Source organism: Podarcis melisellensis (genome assembly GCF_964234715.1).
Source record: "Podarcis melisellensis genome assembly, chromosome: 1".
Lineage (NCBI taxonomy): Eukaryota > Metazoa > Chordata > Lepidosauria > Squamata > Lacertidae > Podarcis > Podarcis melisellensis.
The window spans coordinates 56,355,567-56,378,582 of record NC_138528.1 but is presented as its reverse complement, the minus strand read 5'-3'; the positions used below and the strand labels follow the sequence as shown (position 1 = coordinate 56,378,582).

Here is a 23,016-nt window from a genome sequence, read left to right as displayed (position 1 = left end):
TGTAGAATTCCACACTGTGTTCTACCTGAAAAAATTCTAGTGCAATTTTAGCCAACTCCAAGATGGTTGAATGCTTTTTAAAACACCAGCAGGCCTGAACATAGCACTCTATCACTGCCCACAAGTAACAAAATATTTGGGGACCTGAATGCAGGAGCTTCTTTAGATGCATTTTTTCTTTGAATTGCAGCTCCTCACACAACCCCAGTATGCTGTGGGACAAACTATTTTCGAAAGCCTCACTTGTAATGTGGGGATAAAGGAAGGTTTAATTATGCGCTGGTTGTTATTATGATTTTATAAGCCAGATGCCCTGCTAGGTGAATAGGGTTTTGACCTGCAAATAGCTATGGCAAACATAGCTGAAAGTCCTATATATACAGCTCCGGGCCTTTTCTCTGATGGTGTGCAGAAATCACTGTATGCTTCATTTAAATCTCAGCCACAACACGTTTTCTTTTAAATGTTTGCAATAACATGTCAAAACCAGATCCTGTGAATGGCAATGCAGCCTCACAATTGTCCTTTGCTGGGAACCGTCATATTAATAAATAAAACAAAGCTTTACAAAGCAGAGTCACAAGCACCCACTAGCAAGGTGTGGAGAAAACTCACATGAATTAAGACGCAGCTTTTTTGGCACAGGATTTAGCCCATTATTATATAATGCAGAATTCACTTGTAATTTGGCAGTGACTAGAAGGGCACATGCTCATAGAAAAAGCAGTGTGAGTCCTGTGAACTGGCACCTCACAGATGTGGTAAACTATATTATCGATAAGCCTTCTCTGTTGATCTTTCTTTTAAAAAAGAAAATCATAAATGTGACGTATTCTCTGTGTCCCCTTACCCAGTACCACAAAAATTCCACTGTTGAAATCAAAATTGAATCTAGTTCAGTAACTTTAAAAGCAAGGCTTCCAGGGAGAAGTGTAAAAATTATTGAGAAACAGATGCACATAATATATGTTGTGGCTCAGTCTTGGTGCTGTGTGTTGTGCAATAAACTGGGCATTTCCCCCCATATAAAGTGCAGTTGTCAGGTGTGTACCACTGTGACCTCACTGAAAATATGCTCAGTGTTTAGTTTAGATAACTAAAAAGGTGATGGGGTGGAAAGTTTGGTACATTGGGCAAAATTACAGTACATAAATGAGGCATGCCAGATTTCTCATCCTATGACATGAAAAGGACAACAGACTGGGAAAAGTAACACAGAGGGCAGACATCACCATACTAAATGCTTCATCGAAAGGATGCCATTTTGTCCTAGCTACAATCAAATGGTAAGGCAGGGATGAAGTGAGCCAAAAGGAAAGATACAAGGTCAACATTCAATTGGAAACCAGCACCTGCAGAAAAATCCCTAAATTGCTCAGATCAGTGAACAAACTTGACTTAAAATCTGTTAAGTATCAGGGAGTACACTTTAACCAGCTTTGATCTATTGTTCTTACAAGTCTTCCACATTGGTCTGGTTGAAATCCCCACAGTTCCTTTCTCTGGTCATAGCAGGATGGCCTGGGTGGGTCTGAGTCCTGATAAAATATCCACTTGCCAAAAGGGATTTATCTCTGCCAGCTCCTTGTGCGTAACTCAGTTCCACGTAATGTGCTTAGGATGTGCCCATCATTAAAGGATAAAAGAATTAAAGCGAATTCTAAAACTGACAAGGTAGGAGAGGACTATGTGAGTTTGCAGAAGCCCTGCTGCTTTAAAGATGAACAAAAACCCACAGTTAAACTGGTCAAGCACCACCTGAGGTAGAATCCTGAACCTAAAAGGCATACGTAATTGCTATTAGGTTATAGTACAAATACACTGCTTTAAAAATAACCATAATTCATAATCCGTTATACATGTTCAGAAGGATTTATATAGCCTGAATTTTTGTACCTGCATAGTCTTAAGTGCATGGCTGTGCAATATTTTTAAATGTTTCAAATCTGTTTAATTGTACAAACTGACTGATGATGAAATGTTGTGGAGGGATTTAGGAATACAAATAATGAAACTTCATTGCCCTAAAAAAACCAAAAACCTTCTAGGCTCTTTAGGAAGTGGAGAAGGGGGATATCACAGTTTTAAGTGCCTGATATAGAAATGCCATAAGCTTCTGAGCCTCACTGAAGGCAGGAGTGGAAAAGACATGCTAGTTACATAAGAATATGAGTGGCAGAAAAATGTATAAACTGATGCACGTATGTCCTCTGAGTTTAATAGGGATTATGATTCAGTGTTTGACCAAACTGTGGGAGGCAGTGGAAGACAGGAGTGCCTGGCATGCTCTGGTCTATGGGGTCACGAAGAGTTGGACACGACTAAATGACTAAACAACAACATGATTCAGCACTATTCTACTAGATTACAGCAGTGTTCCCACAAACTTATTTTTCATTATTTTTTGACCAGAACCACAGTATTTTGCTTTCACAAATTCCAGTGTGTCTGTCTGTCTCTCTGTGTGTAAAATAGACTCTCATTTTATTTTTTTTATTTAATTTATTTAAAATATTTATATTCTGCCATCCCCATGCTCAATATACTCCACTCCATAAAAACGAATGTAGGACAATATGCAGTCAGATAGTATTTGACTTACTATAACCAACCAGCCCACTAACAGAGTATGAATAAGTGATAACTATTTGCACTAAAGTGCATGCAGTGATGGAAGCACCAGAAACGGGGGGGGGGGGGAGTTGATAAAAATTGATAAATATATGGGCTCATTTTGAAATTAGTTTTCAAGCATGTGTTCTTTTGAAATCTATGGGTTTGGCTTTTTTAAAGTGACAGAACTGTGGATTCAGTGAGGGAATCTGATATATAGCTAAGTTCATCATACTTTCTTATCGACTTGGATAGGTTGGAAATATGGTGTCCCTTCTTCACATTTTCTGGTGTAACTGCATTTGCCGCAGGCTTTCTACTTTCTTGCTGCCTCATTGATCTCACCACATAAAGTGTGAGTTACAAATTCCTGCACAGTTTAGAAGATGCTCTGGGGAGCCCTGACTGGCAAACTGCTGCTCTTCTTGGCATTGGGAACAATGCTATATATATAGCCCCAGACTATGGTATAAGTCTACAGAGCAGTTTTTGGGTGTTATTTTGATAAGTGTCAAGCATTTGATGATGCTAGTCCAAAAAATATGGAGAACAGTGAATTCCCCAATACAATCCTCAAAGTCTATTGTTGCTATTTTATCCAGTTATGAATCTAGAGAGGTCCTGCAAAGAGCTTCCCTTGGTGACTTCATCTTGCATATTTGACAGTGAGTCCGAAGCAAAAGAGTATTTCATAGCTTGCTCTCTTGCCATCCATGTGCGTTCTTTCCAAACTTGTACACTAACCTCCTGTCCACTCGTTCCAAAATACCAGTTTTATAATAGTATCTGCAACAACAAAATTGAAGTTGGACTTAGAAACAGCTTTAACATACAGTACTACGTTAAATGTTTTACTATGCTAGTCAATAAGACATTCTTTTTGAGAGATCACTCTAGTCTTCTGTCAAAGGGGAACTTGCACACATACAGCACAGTTAAACTGCTCAGAGTTCAACACTTTCCCAGACACCTTGAAGTTCAACTCCCTCCTTTTGAAACACTGTGCATTATATTTGTTTTCCTAAGAAAACAGTTCAGAGTCAAATTCTAGGATTGTTGCCAAGGAAAATGGTAAGGTAATAGTATTAAGCGGCATATTCATTAGGTAGGTTGGCAAATGATCTGTTGACTAATGTCTCATTATCCTCATTTATTCTCCTCACAGATTTGGCAACATGATCCTATCTTTAATCAAAAGAGCCATAGCTGTGTCTCATGACCTTTGCATTATACAGCATAAAAATAAATAAATATTTGGAATGAGTTAAACTGTGAAATCAGCTGTCTTATATAATACCGATTAAATAAATAGCTCACCTGAGTGCTCTGCTTAGTTTTTCATAGGTCATTCTATCGTTTTTCTTTCTTTGCCCCCACATCTTTGCTAGAGCATCTGATTTAACAACTCGAAAGATGCCTTGGTCTCTGTCTTCCCATTCCAGAATACCACTGTTCTCCTCAGGAGACAGGAGGAGGTCTCTTACAAATTCCCACAAGTGAGAGCTCTGTAGACCTACAAGAATTAAAAGCAGCACATAGTTTTTACTAGTAAAAACTCATTTCAGAAGCAAGGGTTTTGAGAATTCCATTTGGGTAGGGGGACTATGATGCAGGGAAGGGGAGTTGCACACTACACTGCAAATCTGTAGAGCAAACTGACATGGGCCGTTACAAAAATAACCATGCTTGGCTGGAGATAGTGCTAAACAGCATTTGACTAGACCCCTTTAGGTGTCGCCCTAGGGACTTGTGAAGACTAAATGGTAATAATGCCACTGAGCACATGCAAAATGCTGTTTCCTCACTCCTGTGTAGAAGCCACAATCGGTTCTCAAATATCAGCAGTGACAACTGGGACCTGTAACAAATGTGGAGTGCTTCTGCTTAGTGTTCCAGCCATCAATCATACTTTCAGGATAATACATTCACTTTGTTTCCTCTTGGTTTTTGTAATATTTTCTCCTGCAAACCCTCCCCCCCCCCACATATGGACATTCAGAATTCCATGGCCTCTGGGCATTCTCAGTCATCACTGGGCTATTTCTGAATATTTTTACCCCCTTAGATGTTGTTGTTTAGTCGTTCGGTCATGTCCAACTCTTTGTGACCTCATGGACCAAAGCACGCCAGGCACTCCTGTCTTCCACTGCCTCCTGCAGTTTGGTCAAACTCATGCTGGTAGCTTCGAGAACACTGTCCAACCTCAATCTTTCCCAACATCAGGGTCTTTTCCAGGGAGTCTTCTCTTCTCATGAGGTGGTCAAAGTATTGGAGCCTCAGCTTCACGATCTGTCCTTCCAGTGAGCACTCAGGGCTGATTTCTTTAAGAACTGATAGGTTTGATCTTCTTGCAGTCCATGGCACTCTCAAGAGTCTCCTCCAGCACCATAATTCAAAAGCATCAATTCTTCGGCGATCAGCCTTCTTTATGGTCCAGCTCTCACTTCCATAGCTTTAACTATATGGACCTTTGTCGGCAAGGTGATGTCTCTGCTTTTTAAGATGCTGTCTAGGTTTGTCATTGCTTTTCTCCCAAGAAGCATGCGTCTTTTAATTTCGTGACTACTGTCACCATCTGCAATGTTCATGGAGCCCATGATCCTTCATGGATCACTGCCTTGTCATGGCAAAAGGGCTTGAATAACTCAGAGGAGCTATGAGCTATGCTGCGCAGGGCCACCCAAGACGAACAGGTCATAGTGGAGAGTTTTGACCAAATATGATCCACCTGGAGCAGGAACTGGCAAGCCACTCCAGTATCCCTGCCAAGAAAACTCCATGGACAAAGACCCCCTTAGATATTTTCCCCTAAATATTTTCATTTCTCAGTACCCTCATTTTTGCAACACAACTCTTGGTATTAATATTGATTCATCTCATTTATCTATCACTATACATACCATATTTACTTGAATGGAATGTGTACCATTTTGGCCAAATGACCTCACAAAAAATAGGGTGTGCATTAGAGTTGATGGTGCCAGCAAAAACTTTTTTGTTTTCAAGGTTTTGAAAATTGAGGTGTGCATTAGATTCGATGGCACATTAGATTTGCATAAATACGGTACATACATACAGTATATACAATGTACAATATGATTATTATGGCATTCTCATTGCTTATGGGTTGATACCCAGCTGTGCTTGAGTGTTGACACTTCTATTGAAATTAACTGTTGAACTCCCTATCCCCATGAAGCTGGAGAACAAACAATTTAAGGAAATGAATGAACTATGAGTGTGCTTGAGTCATCATCTCTTGAGTTCAAGGAGGTTTACAGCTGCAGGAAGCTAATGCTGATAATTTCTGCTGAACCTCTTCTATTCCCCAAATCCGAACTTGAAATGCAATGGCCCCACTTCAGATTTTAATAAGATGAGTCTGTATGCGTACATAATAAACTCAGGTTTTTCTCTGCTATATTTGAGACTAAATTGCAAAATCAGATCAAATAATAAGAGCTGGGTTTTTTATTTAAAAAAACCACACACACACACACACACACACATTACAGCTTATTCAACAATTTCAAATAAATAGATCTTTTTTAAAAAAGCAGTAAAGGGATATATGCCTGTGACAGACTTGTGAGAACAAAACTCGTCTCCCTCTACTATGAAACTTACTGAGCGAATTTGCCCTAGTCAGCACAGCCTTCTTTGCATGCTATTCATGCACACAGAAAACTGATATAATCACCATTTCCACTTTAGAGCTATTCATATATATTTTATGCATATGACCAAATGCCTCCACTCCTACTGACTAGTGGTTGGGTGGAGCTGTGGAGCTGCTTTGCTGATATTGCTGCCTCTGCTGCTTGCCAGGATGGGGCAGGGCCATGCAGGTGCACTGATGGCCCCACCCTTGCTGCTGCCCCATCCAGGTAAACAGCAGCAATGCCAGCGCCAGGAGGGTGGCTCCACAGTTCCACCCTGCCACACACGCCACAGCTGATAGCTTCCAAACCAATTCTTCCACGGATCCTTTGGATGCTATTCATATCCTGTCTTTATTCATTCTTGTTTGTTCAGCATTCTTCCAAATCATCCTCTGACTCTCTTTATGTCTTTATTCTCAGGCTTTGTGCTTTCTCAGCTGCTCCACCCCTTCCTCTGCTTCTTTTCTCCTCCCGACTAAATGTAGAGTTGCCATTTTTTTTAAGAGTATGAGAGAATTCCCTTGTGACAGGAATAAGTAAACGTATGGAGCTTTCCCTACAACTGGGCTGCAGTGACTTTGTAGCTGTTGTGTCTCGAAACTGCTAGTAAAAAACAGGAAAAGCCTAGTTAGACACGGCTGCTTCGTCATCTTTGGGCCTTCAAGGCCTACAACACCTGCTTTTTGAGTTTATTCTCCAGTAGCAACCTGAAAAGGTGTTTGTCTCTTGGATTAGGATTAGGAGTGCCACCTGGTGGCTGTGTGATATGTGACCATTGCAGTAGGTATGTAACTATTGCTTATATATGAGAACTGGAATAAACATTAAAATGAAAACAAGCACTGTTCATACGGTCTACAAGGGTATTTGGAGATATACTGCAAACAGTGACATTTTCTATGATGTTTCAAAGGTTATAGATGGCGGAGGTATACCTACTTGTTCTGCTGTGACTTTGAAACTCTTGGCTCTTGATGCCACCTGTCCTCAAACATGCCTTATCAATATCTGGAAAAGATTTTTTTAAAAAGCATGGACATAAATAAATATGGATGAATTTCAGGGTCGGGTGACAATGTGACTTAAAAGAGGTCAAAGTGTTCACCTAATAACATTCCATGCAATACTAAACCAACATGGGTCTGTGATTTATCTTAACATAAAAAATCCAACTTTAACATAAAGATAAAGCAAAATGAATTATTAACCAGAAGCTGGACAGTTAGCTAAACTGGCAGCCGAAAAAGAGAGAGAAGTACATAAGATACCAGCGGCCAGATTTCAATTATCTGAAAACATGGTTATTTGGAAACACAGTGTGTCCTGATTGTATCTCTATGTAAATAGTGCTTCTACCTACAGTATAATCTTAAGGCCATATTTATGGAGTATTGTAGGCAGTGTCAAAGTTCATTATTGGACATTGGTACCTCTGTGCTGCTCTTTAGACTGATCTTAGTGTTGATGCAGATTTTCCTTTTTTTGCAAGTGCTGGTGTTTTTTGCAGATGCTTGGAAAAGCACAGTGTAAACCTATGGGTCTGGTTTCTAAGAGACTTGCACAACCGAGAACCACAAAATATGATCTTATATTTACACAGGTCTTTGGTCATGTCCCATTTATTTACTTAATAGCATTTCCAAAATCTGTCCAAAGTGGCTTGCAACAAAGAAAAAGAGCAAAGAAAAAGAGGAAACTTCAAAAATAAATAAAAACTGAACAAAATAACTAGAAATGCTTCAGGCAATCAAAAAATTGGTCTAGGCAGAAATCCCCAAAAGCCTGACCAAAGGGGGTATCAAACATTGCTCAGTTCCAGAAGGAATTGTTCCATAGCCTCAGGACCATGCTGCTTCCAGTGTCAGATTTCACAGAGCACAGATAAATGCAAACTAATGCAGGGTTTATTTGATGAACAAAGATTGCAGGAAGATCAAGGACCAAACTTGAAGCTACAAACATGAGTCTGACCAAACTGCGGGAGGCAGTGGAAGACAGAAGTGCCTGGCGTGCTCTGGTCCATGGGGTCACGAAGAGTCGGACACGACTAAACGACTAAACAACAACAAAGCAGGGTTTATTTGATGAACAAAGATGGCAGGAAGATCAAGGACCAAACTAGCCATTGTGATAAATGCTCTTTTTTGTTGTTGTTGTTGCATTTTATGTGGGCATAAGAAGGAGGAGGAGGAGGAGGAGGAGGAGGAGGAGACAAAGAAAGCAAACATCAGCCATACAAATAGGGAGATTAGCAGCACTGTAGTAGAGGTTTTTTAAACCCTTTCCTCCCTTGCTGCATTTCTGATAAAAAAATACATTGGATCTTCTTTCTTCAACAGGAGGAACAATTTCATTTAAAGTGTATGTTAATATAAAGATGTGTTTTAATGTCATATCTAAGTTTGGCCTATGGTCTCTGAGACCATGGATCCCAGACTGTGTAAACTTTCATAGGCATAAACAAACAACTTGAGTTGGACCTGGAATAAGTGCTCCAGTAAACTGTATAGTTGGCATAACCAAGGCTGCACATGTTCCCTTCTCTGGACATTTAACAGGAGACAGACTGCAGCAATTTTGCACCAATTGATACTTTTTTAGTCTTAAAAAAGCCCCATATAAAACACATTACAGTAGTCAACCTTGGAAATTTCAGTCATTGTGGGCAAAGTTCCTATCCTATCAGAAGGTTGTAGGTTCGAATCCCCATGGTGGAGTGAGCTCCCATTGCTCTGTCCCAGCTTCTGCCAACCTAGCAGTTGGAAAGCACATCAGTGCAAGTAGATAAATAGGTATCGCTGTGGCGGGAAGGTAAATGACGTTTCTGTGCACTCTGGCTTCCATCATGGTATTCCGTGGCCCACTCCTTGGCCACTTCCGCCAGCCTGAAGCGGTTGTGCTAGAAGCGGTTTACTCATGCGGCCACATGACCTGGAAAGCTGTATGTGGACAAACGCTAGCTCCCTTGGCCTGAAAGCGAGATGAGTGCCACAACCCCATAGTCACCTTTGACTGGACTTAACCGTCCAGTGGTCCTTTACTTTTTACCTTTTTCCTGCACAACAGATTTAATTGCCAGAGTGTTGTTCTATGTACCACAAAACTTGCTTATCAATCTACGGTATTTTAAACAATGTGTGTGTGGGATAATTGTTTTCATTTGTTATGTATTTTTGTGGGTTTTTTATTGTAAAGCATCTGTGATCCACGGATGAAGAGTGGTATAGAAATTTAATAAATATTAATAATAACTAGGCTCTTCAATTGTTGCCATATTTCACCCTCAAGGACAGTATCACCTCCAATTTTCCTGGATTCAGTTTCAGTCTATGTGTCCAAATCCATTTGATCACAGCTCATGAGACATAGAGCTGGGTGTCATAAGTACAGTGGTCACACCCAACTTCAAAATTCCCAGTGGTTTCATTCACATAGATTCTAAAGAACATTGGGAAGAGCACTGAGCTTTCAAACACCAGATGTTAAATTTTATGGGACCAGGTTTGTCTCTCCAGTTTGTCTCTCACCCTGCGAGTTCTGGTCCCTGTGGACTGCTGTATATTGAAGCTGCAGTTACGGCTTTTAGCTATGAGCTTTCACTTATCTAGAAAAACACACACTTTAAAAAAGTTTACTTACAATCTTTTTCAGATGACTTTGTATCTTCATTGTCGTGAAAGAAGGAGACACCTATAGAGAAAACCAGAAAAGTTTTTAATAATAAATGTCTGTATTGAGAGTTTCGGTACATACACTGCATTAAAAAACCCCAATCCCTGGTCCAAAACAGACTCTTAAAACTACAATACTGTTGTAGCATTTCAGACTCCTCCATTACACTTCATCAAAAACCTAGTTTCCCTTGTATATTCCCTTTTTAATTTCCATGTCCTTGTTCCCCTGTCCTAATCTTGTCTACCTGCCTACAGCACAAGATATGATTTTGTAAAAAGATTTATTCTTGTGTAAAATTCACTTTCCACCTTGTTTTATTCTTGTTTTCCCCACACTGAGTGCATTTACATACATGCCCAGACCAAAGTGTGGTTCAGTGCAACGTATAAATCTTTGTGGATGTCAGTTCAATGCCTTGTGCAAATATTATCAGTCACAGTCAGAATGAAACAATCATACTCTGATTAAATCTTTGGCACACTGACCATGAGCCTTGATGTTTTGTAGGATGAAATACAGGTATTCACCACAAATGCCTGCAGCATTTAGAAACTCCTCTTGGGTCATGCCGCACAGTTGTTGGCCATTGATGTTAAAGTGGGAAAATGAAATACAGTTGGCATCCAGTTTGTATTGATCACAACAAAATTGTAGCCACTCGCATACGTTGTTTCTCGTCCAGTATTCGGGGTAAACAGATGTCCAGGAAGAATCAGAACCTGCCACAGTGCAATGAAGGGAAAAAAGCAGTACATTTAAACTGTGGATGGTTTATTTTAGACATCAAAAGTTTAAATGGAAACACTGTGTTAACAAATATTGGTTAGGGTTAGTTCCAATATCTTTGTGCAAGGATCACAATCTGTGGCAATGTCCTATTATCATAAACAGATAACGGTATATCACACTTGTATAGGGTTGCCTTATAAACTGGGAAATTCTTGTAATGTCCTGGTGGTGGCGGCTAAATTGGCGCCCGGGTAAATGTAAATATCCAGGACTTTGTCTGTTCCCCATTGGAAGTGCTCAACAACTTTTTGAACAACCGCCCCCAAAAGCTGAGCAACTGTGTCTGGATTTTTACTTCTTGAAATATGGCAACCCTACACTTGTGCAGCAGGAGAATTTCAGTTCCTAAACTGGTAACATTTGGGGGGACTGCAATAGCTACATGAGCAGTGTTGCACAATGTATTATGGGGCATAGATATGGGAAGACAGTGGGATGGAACAGGGCAAAACTGAGACAAAAATGACAGTTTAGGCAGAGAGTTTATGCAGAAATTCACAATCCTGCTCCCTTATTCACTCACTGATTATTCTTTATCCAGGCATTTTATGACATCTGAAAAGAGCTCTAGCCAATCAGTATTGGAGACAAACAGGCAACATGTATGCTTATCAATATTTATTAATCTACTTGGACCTAGTTTTAGCAGGAAATTGATTTTAACAGGAAATCTGTTTTTTATGATAAATGTGTTATGAATCATGATTCCTTTTTCATTACTATGAAATGGACTTTTCTCTCTGTATAAAATACATTTCTCTCTATATTCTCTACAGTGTCTGTTCTCTACAGCTTGAAGAGACCAAGACAACTGCTTTTCTGATGCTGAAATGTATTAACCTTGAAATGCTTTGGTGATTGTTTCTAAAACTTGATGGATTGACTTGATGGAGATAAATATCAGCTTTGCTAGTAATAAAAATGCTAAGGCATGTTCCTTTCTTTCATGAATGATTCTTGCCAGGTCTAGTTCAGTCTTCTTGATTGCTTTCACTTCTAAAAAGCTCAGATGATTTTTTTGAAAACACTGTGTAGAGGTGATTATGTATTTAATCAGTCTGCCAAATATGGCAACTTTAAATTTAGTGTCTTCTCATTTATTTTCATATTCTTTTGTACGTTAACACTTTTGAGGGAAGAATCTATATCACCTACTTGTGCAGTTGGGCAAGAATGGATAGCAATAGTGACTTCAAGAGTGTGTGTGGAATCATGGGCATGCAACACAAAATGTAGAATGCCAGGATAACATAATGTAAAATGCTGAATGAGAGCAATTGCAGGAGAGGGCTATTGCTTGAGGTTTTATTTACTATTTCTGCCACTGGGAAATGGGCCTCTACGAAGAACCTTGTTGCATTACTGAATTGGATTTTAAAAATTATCTGGTGGGAATTCAAAGCCACTATCAAGTTTTGAATGCATTTGGTGAAATTAATAAATTTATGCACTGTAATTTTATACCTACAGCTAAAATGGTGCTATTAAGTATTTTCAGAAAGGAACTTCAGGACACAGTGCACAAGTCATAGATTGTCTTTCTTTTACTAGCATAAATAATATAAATAACACTCCAGTATAAGAGTCTGGATCCTCCTACAACAGAACAATGGTATAGACAAATATTGTCCTAACAAAACAAATTTATATCTGCAATAAGTGACAAGATCCAGCCTCTTTTATGGATGACTGGTATTCATCTAATTTCTGGATTTATTCTACTACATTAGTTGTTCTGCGATGCTTTCCCAATGCTACTACATTATTGCTGTTAGTGTGTGTGTCCCTGAAAAAGTGCTTTCTTTAAAAAAAAGTTGTGAACGTGGCAAAAGAGTGCAGCATCCAAAATGGCCACCATGATCTCATGAGAAAAAAATGGGATGTCCTGTTTTTTCCGGGACACTTGGCAGGTATGGGATTGCAGCCGGAAGTTACAAAATATGCACTGACTGGAAATAAAGCAGTATAGCTGCCAAAAAGTTTTGCAGGCACAAATAGTATTGAAAGTCGGATTGTGTGTGACTGCCCTGATAGCATCATGAGCTCAAAAATCATGAATGTGCAGTAAAAACGATATCTGGAAGGAACCTAAGACTACATATAGCCAAACAATTCATCAGGTCAGCTTCGCGTAAGGAACACTTCTACGGCACTTGGTACAGTAGTACCTCGTTGTGAGTCCGGCCCATTTGGCGTCCATTTCATGGAATGTCCGTGGCAAACCCGGAAGTACCCGGAACAGGTTACTTTCAGGTTTGCTGCATGCACAGAAGCGCTAAATTGTGCCTCACGTATGCGCAGAAGTGCAAAACATGTGCGTGCACAGAGCAGTGCTTTGTCAAACGTCCCTTTCATCAAGCATCCAGGGCTCCAGAACGGATCCCGGACTCAAAACAAGGTACCACTGTATATTGCTTTTTCATTAGTCATTGCAGCTTGGCTCTGTACAACCTTTCCCAAGCAACAGGGAGCTATGTGAGAGAGTTATGTGCAGGCGTTGGCTGGTCTAGCTGCACATGGGGACAGAACATCAGGCTGCTCCTTCCAGCCAATCAGGATTTCTGAAGAAACAGGAAGTGAACTTACTTCACCCTCTTTCTTCTCTTGCAAAAGCAGTCCAGTTGTCTACAAGGCCCTGCTGAAGCAAACAAGAACAGAAACTTGCACATTCTCATCCTCAGCTCCTGGACTTGTGCATAATCTTTAATTCTGACCTGGCCAATTTGTTTATCATGACGAACTCAGCAGGGATTGGCTGTTGTCAATCTTAGTTTCCTGACATCATCATTTCATATTTGCAAATGATGCATTACAACCTAATGTTTGTAAAAATGGGCCTAAAGTTTATGTGGCACTATACATATGCTGTACACAGAGCTCATAATTTAAACAGAAACTAAAAGGAAAAACAAGTTTACAGAAGAATGAAATAAAAGGATGTGTTAAGAGAACAAGAGGAAAATAAAGGAGAAACCATGAAGATAGACACAAGTGAGGAAGGACACCAAGAGGCTTAAAAGTCAGAAGACGATAAAGTTAAGCTTGAAATAGTACAAAAGAAGAAACCAATGAAGAGGAGTATGTGAACAGGAAGCTTTCCCCCTATGCAAATTGTTGATGTGGGCTTTATAGGGCCACAGCACATGGTAAAGAGTTGAGCCCCACTACTCCCCAGCCTAAGGTCCTTATCCAGATCCTGCCAAAAATTTCTATAGCCCCCAACAAGAACCCTGAATTTTAGTTACAGATAGGTAGCCGTGTTGGTCTGCCATAGTCAAAACAAAAAAAATTCCTTCCAGTAGCACCTTAAAGACCAACTAAGTTAGTTCTTGATATGAGCTTTCGTGTGCATGCACACTTCTTCAGTGTGTATCTGAAGAAGTGTGCATGCACACGAAAGCTCATACCAAGAACTAACTTAGTTGGTCTTTAAGGTGCTACTGGAAGGAATTTTTTTTGTCCTGAATTTTAGGGCACAGATATGAAGCAAATGTATTATCTAGTTTGCCCTTCAGTAAGCAGAGCAACTTAGCACAAACATACAGTTAGTGAAAACATAGGGAAATACTTCTGGGAACAGCTCAGTTTTTGGAATAAGAATGGACCTGGATGTTATGGCATGGAGGTGCCATTGTTCATCCAATTCCCTTTTGTTTTCATATTATTTTATAGCGTATCGTACAACACTGCATGAGATGTTATAATTCTGTGTGCCTCCCCCTTCTCACCAGCCAATGATGTGAGTATAAGTTGGGAGATGCACAGCACGTATTAAACTCCGTTCAGTCATGAGACAGATAAGAGGCTGTGCTTTCTCCTCTGCCCCCACTGTTGTGCTACTCTGAAATTCAGTTGTAACTTCCATGATGGGGAGCCTTCTCTACTCATGAAGGCTCCCCGTGCGATTGAGATCCTTGAACCTCTCCATCTGAGAAGTTGCAGCAGAACATTTGATCAACTGGCATGAGCAGTGCAATGACAGGGGCAGGTCACATTAAGTACATCTGTTCTTTCCTCTGTGCAAGAATAATAATTGAGCTAGTAGTGTGTTGTGTAAGATTTTACAAGGGAAAGCAAACAAAGTAGTTCTGCATCTAGTCAGGCAGAACCTCTAGTTCTCCTCTAAGATGCCTGAAGGGATGGTGGAATCAGCTACTTACTAGGTTCCCAAGGAAAGGTTAGTCAGGCTTCTCTTGTGGATTTCTAAGGCATAGATTTATATTTCTTTGCTTAGGGTTTCAACAAGATAATAATTATCTCCCTTTCAGCTCTTCGATTGCATGATTTACATGGTAAGCTGCCCTTTCAGCTACCAGACTGTCAAGCAAATAAACCTATTTTCAAGGTCTGAACCTGAAATGTCTTACATATACAATTAAAAAAGGTAAAGAATGAAAGCAACAAATATTTATTTGCAATAAAAAAACGGATACGGTTGCCAGTGAGCCAGGTCTCTGCACAATAAATGAACAAGGGCAGTGTATCTGAAAAGACGGTCAGACACAGAATATTACATCACTGAAAGACATATTTATTTGGGTAGAGGATGTTTTGTTGTGGTTGCAGTACAATTCAAATTATTAAGTAAAAGTAGTAGCTGGCAGTTACTGTGTTGAGTGCTTGTTAACGAAGCACCAATGTACCCACCTGTTAGGTGATCAAATGGAGGGTAGTTTTCTTCAGGTGCTCCAAACAGTTCTGACCAAGACATCAGGGATTCACATAGCATTGTGTTTGGCAAGAAGGTATTGTGGCTTACTGAGTCCAGCATCATCCTGAAATATAACATTATTATTCTCATTGGTTAATTCCTACACATGCAACCACCACAACAATAGTTCCCCAGTGCTTAGTTCCCTATCCCTATCCTCTACCAAGTAAGCTTGACCACTCATGCCTTGAACTGATATATATTCTTAGTAGACTTGCAATAACATGTCACATTAAACTATAAACAATGTTTTAATGCAGGGGTTGCCAACCTGGCACCAGCAGGTGCTGCAGCACCATTGAAGGCCTTCATTGGCTTCCCCAGACAGGAGGTACAGATCCTGAGCTTTCATTTTTAAAGAAAGGTCAGTCTCTTTCACCCTTAGGAAGAAAGTTGTGAAGCAAAATGTGCAGGCGCCCCTCTAGCAATTTCTGTGAAATGAGCCATCCTCTGTTTGTTTTTAGCCAATGAATGAAGTCAGAGCTGTGTTTGGACACCAGCCAGTGAAAATTCATGGAATCCTGAGAATCCCTTCCCCTTTAGTGCTCTGGGGTCATCCCATAAATTTGAATGGTGGAAGATTCAGGGCAGACAAAAGAAAATACTTCTTCACACTTCATAATGGAATTTGTAATAAGATGTAGTAACCAACTTGGATAGCTTTAAAAAGGAAATTAGATACATTCATGGAGGATAAGGCTGCCAATGACTGCTAATAATGATAGTGATAGTTTATCTGCAATATCGGCAGCAGTGTGCATCTATGTACCAGTTGCTATGGAACAAAAGTTCCATTGTTGGTAGGCTTTCCATAGCAATGTGGTTGGCCAATGCTTGGAAACAGAAAAGATGGGTGTTTGGTCTGATCCAGCAATATGCTGCATTTTGTTTGCATGGAAGTATATATACACTTCTCTGAGCTTTAAAAAATAAAGAAGAATTTCTTGTAGTCAAAAGCAAGTATAATATATGAAAACTTGCCTTTGACTATAGCTGCCTTGAAACCAGAGCATTTTGCTCCATTTCATGCATTCCCTAGGCAAATAAAAGAATTTATTTATCTATGAAAACATTTATATATCGCTTTATCATAAAAATGTATTGCAGCAGTTTACAACAAGCAATTTAAAAATATAAAGCCAAACAATACTGTACATTCATAAAAAGCTAAGAACAAGCCAAAAACAAAAATAAATTAAGAGCAAACACCTGTAGACCATTCTGGAGGATGTAATCTTAATTTCCTTCATAGGCCCGGCAGAATAGAAAAGTTTTCAGCGGGTGTTTGAAAGTTGGCACAGAAGGGGCCCACTGAATCTCTATTGGCAGGGTGTTCCAAAAAGGGTCCTGAAATGGGCCTCATAAACTCAGTGAATGACCAAAGATGCTCCTGGATTAGAAACTTTGACATTCCACCCAATCAGGTTGATATTGCGACTCTACATAGTCAAGGATTTATGATGTGAACTGCCCTGGGATCTTTGGATGAAGGGTGGCATACAACTTTAATAAATAAAAATAAAGACAACTGAGAACGAGAGCAAGTTAATAAATAAGCAAACTTTTTGTTAAAACAAAGTATCTTTAATCACTGCTTAAAAAGTGACAGCTTTGGCCCGACCTCTTCATAACCACCACATTTAGGATTATGTGGCACATCTTCATACTGTACTCAGAAAATTTCAGCTCTTTGATAGGTTTGATCCCTGACATCTCTCTTAGATTGTCAAGCATAGTGAATGTCGGGGTAAAACAGACAAAAGGGGGTAGTACAAAATGTAAGGATATGTATTAAGTTATAAAATCCCTTGGCAAAGAACTGGATATTGAATTGTTTGGTTCAATTGATTTCACTTACACAATAAGAGGGATGTGAAATAGGCTGAAGGAAGGAAGTGACTTTTTTTGCATAGAGGCAGGACTAATATGCAGGACACCCTTGCTAGATTTTCCTGTATCTTAATTAGCTACATAGAGAAGACAAAAGCACTCAAGGTGCTCAGGGCTTTCTATTTGTCAAGGGATATACTGAAGTTAATCAAGTATGATTCAAGCTACGGGAAGAAATGAACAACTATTTGAGTTATAGCCCTGTCTCACCACAACCCATGGAGATCAGTTAACACCTTTCATTGAGAAAGAAAAGCTGTTCACTGAGATTTTGAAGGAAACTTTATTATGGCTTTTGACACAAATCCAGCCCATTGACTGTTCCATCTCAGATTACAATCATTTCTGAGGAAAGAGAAAATTGCACTGGAAGAATTCTGAGTCATCCTATAATGTGGCTAATCAAATAAGAGCTGATATTTGACAAAAGCAATACATCAAAGAGGGATTGCAAATTTACATTTTCTCTGAATGCTAACTTCCTTCCCTGCAATGGAAGTTGTATACAAGTGGATTTTCATGTGAAAATGAGGTGGCAAATTCACTTTTTATTTTGGCAGCCCAGGTTAAATGTTTGAATCAGCCCTTATTCTCAGATTTAATGAATGCAATCGCTCTTTCTACTGTTCTAAGGAATCTGATTGGTTTCAGGATTCCTGTTGCCATAGATATATGCATTTGACGTTGGTTCACTAATACACCCTTCATTCAAAGAAATCTGCCAGAAATGACTAGCTGAACTTCACTGGTGGATTCAAATTTTGCCTTTTTATTATTATTAGCATTTCCAAGCAAAACCAGGTATGAGGCTGCTAGTGTTTTATAAGGTGGAAATAGCAGTTCATAATTAGTTCGGCAACTGAAGCTAAGCTCTATCTACCTTTATGAAAGTTAATAATATTGTATGCTAGAACTATAACTGAAAGGCAAAGTGACCTTAAACATTTGACTTTAAACCTTTCTATTACTGCTATTAAAACTTTCTATTGCTATTCTATTCTGGGTGGGGGACACATTGTGTTCCTTCTGGGGTAGTTTGTCCACTTTTGGTCCCTACCCTGCACTCAGCTCTCACCTGGGGCACCTAGAAGCTGTTAGCATAAGACAGCAGCCACACCCTGGCCGGCTAAACCAGGTGAGGGTAGCTGATGGGTCTCAAATGCTCCATGAACTAGGAACTTTCCCTGCATGCAAAGACAGGCTCCAGCAGATTGAGCGGACAAGACCAATAGTGGGTCCAATGGTCAAGAAGACAGTTTTTGCACATGCTGTAGAGGGAACTGAGGGGCCAATGGGGCTCATCAACCTGGGAAGGTAGCCCTTTTAGGAGAAGGAAAACTTTAATCCGAAATCTCCACTTCCCTGAAGGATATCTTCAGGAGGAGAAAAGGCTAAGGAGTAAACCCTACACAAATCCAGAATGGAGTTCCTAAAATGGCAGGATGACACCTTGTACACCTCCTTGCGGCAATTCCTGCAGCCAAGATGGTGCCATGAGGGTGGTCTTGTTGTCTGGGCTTCCCAGGACCTCCATATACACTGTCCAGGCAAGGTCACTTGGGTGCTGCTAACACAGCGGTTTCACTTCACCCCCAGAGGTGCAGTCCATTGTCTCTCAAGACAGATGGGTGCCAACAACAACTTATTTATCCTACATTTGATGTTCTTATGTGGTAAACACTAGTTGCCAAATCAATAGTAAATTGCTTGCCTACTCATTTTTTAAACTGTTTACAGTACTTCCTTCTAGATGAAGTTTCAATTCGGGCTGAGCAAAACCTGCCTCTCCAAATTTCCCATACTATTTGTGGGTGGCAAAAGGGGTGGGTGGGCTGGGGAATTTTCAGATTATGAGGACATTTACCCACAAAGCTCACTTCTGAGAGATTTGGGCTCACATAATGTTGAATGACACTCTGTTGTTAGTTCATATTGGAGGATGAAGGAAGCAGTGAGTTAAGAGAGCATAAACTCAGATACACAATTACTGTATATTTGTTTTTGTAAGTGCTGAGGACTTTGTTAGTAATAGTAATATCTACTGTTACAAATAAACAGTGATATATAAAATAGCCTTCAATAGAGCAAATTTGACCCAAACCAAATTAAATAGTCCTCTCTCCTCAAATTCTTGGTCTATGTCTATGACAATGACAAGACTGGTAATCTGTACTTCAAGCCTAGAAGAATAGGCAGCAAAGATAACTGAAGCAGCACGACATTTTAACAAGACTGAATGTAAATTCCTAGCCTTAAATTGCATTCCCCCCCCCGTCTTCCCCCACTTCAGAAAAAAAAAGATACACACCAAAGCAGGCTGCCAAACAAGGTGACGATTGCCACTGTGAGCCACAACCAATTTAGCCTGGAATCTTGACTTGACTATCATAAGCTTAAGAAAAACGGTTTCTGCTCTATTTCCATGTCTTTATTTGTATTTCTAACAAAATAATTACTGGAAAAAGTCTGTGACAACAATATAGTTTTTGGAATAAAAGGAATACAATACAACAAGGTGATTGTTATAATTGCAGAATCAGGAATCGTATGGTTTCCTGGCAATTACTTTTTAGATCAGATTTGCGATATGAATCTAAATGCACCACTTCAAAAACAGTTCCATGGACCTCAACAAACAATTAGACAGTCTGAAGTATGCATGTACAGGACTAAAAAGGAAGGAAGAATTAATTTTATATATTTTACAATTTTGCCAACAATGTACTTCAGCATTATATCTGTTAATTGAAGGAATACTCAGAAATAAAATCAAAATGAGGCTTCTGAAAACATTTTAGTTTCTAATAAGTAGAATTTTGCAAGACTAATGAAGTCTCCTTTATCACATGATCACTAATATTCCATATATTCTGTATATTCCAGATATTCTATTATGAAAAAGCTGGCCAATATCCATCCAAAGTTTTTAGCACTGTTGGTTTCATAAAGAGAATTAAGCACATGCTTTAAATCTTTTCCATTGAATCCAGAGGGATTTAAACGTTGGGCATCTTTGGGAGAAGAAAAGGCTAAGGAGTAAACACTACATAAATTCGGAGTGGAGTTTCTAAGATGGTTGGATGGCGTATTGTATGCCTCCTTCCGAAAACTCTTGCAGTCAAGTTGGTGCCAAATGTATTGCTCTGCTTTGGATCATATCAGTATGACTGAGATGGGATCATTGTTTGAGCATCCCAAACTCACTGCCCAGGACTGCGGATGGGAGAGGTCATTTTGGTGTTGCTAACACAGCAAAAACATTGTGTGAAGCAGCAGTTACAGGTTACCAGTCTCTGCAGCCACAGAAGGCCCTGTGATTCTCCCATGGTTTGAGTTCACCCCCAGAGACGTACTCCATTGTCTCTTGAGGCAGACGGATGCCAACAAAAATGTGAAAAAGATTGGCTGGATCATTACCAAAATAATATATCATTATACTAGTGAATAAAATTTCTTCTGGAATCATCTTTTACTACAGACACCTCAGCATCTGGTAGATTATCAGGACTCTGGTTCTTTCGTTGCTTCCACTGGCAAATGGTCAAAGTGTATTGTGGTTGGAAACACATATTCAAAGTTATATTACTGTTATTGTTCAGACCCATATACATCTCCTAGAAAATTCAAGCATTGCCGTTTTTAGATTAAGCTTTGCGTGTTTCTCTTGAAACCACGTATCTTAAGGATAGCTTTCTTACCAGCAACCACCACCAGAGGTCTCAGCAGTACATAAGATAACATTTATTTACAGAAGATCTCAGCAATGCCTTCCACACCCACTAAATTGATAATTTGGTTTATGGTGTCGATCCTAGATAAAAACGCACATTTGCATGTATTTGTTTGTAATCTGATTTGCAGGATTAATTATTTTTATACACCAGGCCTTGGCACCATTCATTAGAACGATGAGGATTTCAACATTACCCAGTGCTGTGTTCTCTCATGTACAACAAAATTCATTCTTGGAGACCAGTGGCAAGAGCGGAAAGTTCTTTAATGAATGTTTATAGCCTTGCCCTTGCCATCTTTTCTTAAAAGGAAGTCTTATTGTTGTCAATGGAAACTGCTCCCAGTCACAAGCAAGTATGCATAGAATTGCAGTCTTAATGTTCTTTGAATGATCTTCAACACAAAAATTAGACCAGGTGCCATGATAGAAGTGCTCCTGTGTTGTGTTTGCTGTATGACAAGAGCACAAAGTGCATCAGATAGCAGTTCGGTTAAGAGCTTGAACAAATTAATGTTGCCAGCCTGGAAAGGTTGGCAGTTAGGGCAGAAAACACCGGTGACAGGTGATTTGCACTGCTCAGTTGATTTGCACTGCTAACACCACACTGCGCAGGAACCTCCTTTAAGACCCTTCAGCTAAATAAATAAACAGAGCTTACGTGCTGCTGGGAGTGCTTATTCTCTTCTCAAGGAATTGTTAGATCCAAAAGCAGGTCTCCAAAGCCAAGAGGCTTTCCGGCTCTGCGAGTTGTACACTGGAAGGAAGGCCACCTGTGGTTCTGTGATATATGGAACACTCTCCAGACAGGTCTGTTTGGTTTTTCAGGTTCTTATATACACACCCCCTTTGATGACAGTGATAATAAACAGTGTGACACAGCTGAAAGGAGAATGAGAGTAAAAAAAATGGTATTTTAAGTTCAGACCAGTTTCATTTTTAACCTTAAAGTTTTCCCTTCTCTTTATAAAACAGGCGGGTTTTAGGGGTTAAGAGAGGTAGACAAGGCCCCTGATGTTTTGAATTGTGTCTGATCTTTATAAAGCTAATGGAGTTGAAGCATTTTACTTTTTTTTAAAGTAGTTTTTTCCATTTAATTCACATACCTAGAAGTAGTTCACATATCAAAAGGCTGGCTATATATTATTAACATAGAAGAACAGGGGAAAACACTTCCCAAATTGTGGGCTGGGTTGTTTGTGAGAATTTCCCCAGAGGTGAGGAGTCAGAACAAGTGTAAAATACATGATTTTCTAGGTGACTTTCTGGGTGACTAGGTGTTAGGAATAAGAGGTGTTATTTGAAAAAGAAAGCAAAGTTTCTTTGAGGTTTTAATTTAGTAACTAGTCTGTTAAACACCAGACTACAGTGACAGAGAAGGAACAGAAACAAATGAGTTGCAAAGTAAAACTTTATTAGTTAGGCCAACAAAACTTTAAGACATTCAAAAGATGTAGAGTATTCCCCACAGCTGTCACCCACCCCCTTTTTGCTGTAAATTATTCATTATTAAAAGGTCTGAAATATAACTGTTACTGAATTTAAAATGACAAATATCTGTACTGTTGAAGTCATTTTTTTTGCTCTACACCAGGGGTCAGCAACCTTTTTCAGCCATGGGCCAGTCCACCGTCCCTCAGACCATGTGGCGGGCTGGATTATATTTTTTGGAGGAGGAGGGGAATGAATGATTTCCTGTGCCCCACAAATAACCCAGATATGCATTTTAAATAAAAGGACACATTCTACTCATGTAAAAACACGCTGATTCCCGGACTGTCTGCGAGCTGGATTTAGAAGGCGATAGGGCCAGATCCTTAGTTTGCCTACCTCTGCTCTATACCCCATTATTATTCTTGATAAATAAAAATATACCAAAAAAGGTCTCAATTGATTTTCATAATGGAAATGTTTTGTAATTGGCTGACAGAGTAAATTCTGTAGAC

The 23,016-nt window shown here is 39.6% G+C and overlaps 1 protein-coding gene across 1 annotated transcript; it reads right to left on the bottom strand.

Annotated features, from left to right (window-relative positions):
• Positions 1-2,482: 2,482 nt before the first annotated feature.
• Positions 2,483-21,863, bottom strand: ELF5 (E74 like ETS transcription factor 5). The gene is made up of 7 exons (XM_081892109.1): positions 21,732-21,863; positions 15,387-15,514; positions 10,436-10,669; positions 9,915-9,965; positions 7,215-7,283; positions 3,931-4,126; positions 2,483-3,399 (listed from the first exon to the last, which is right to left on the bottom strand). Exons 2-7 carry the CDS (start codon positions 15,511-15,513, stop codon positions 3,303-3,305), a joined length of 774 nt encoding a protein of 257 aa, XP_081748235.1. The 5' UTR covers position 15,514; positions 21,732-21,863; the 3' UTR covers positions 2,483-3,302.
• Between the last annotated feature and the right edge of the window lie 1,153 nt (positions 21,864-23,016).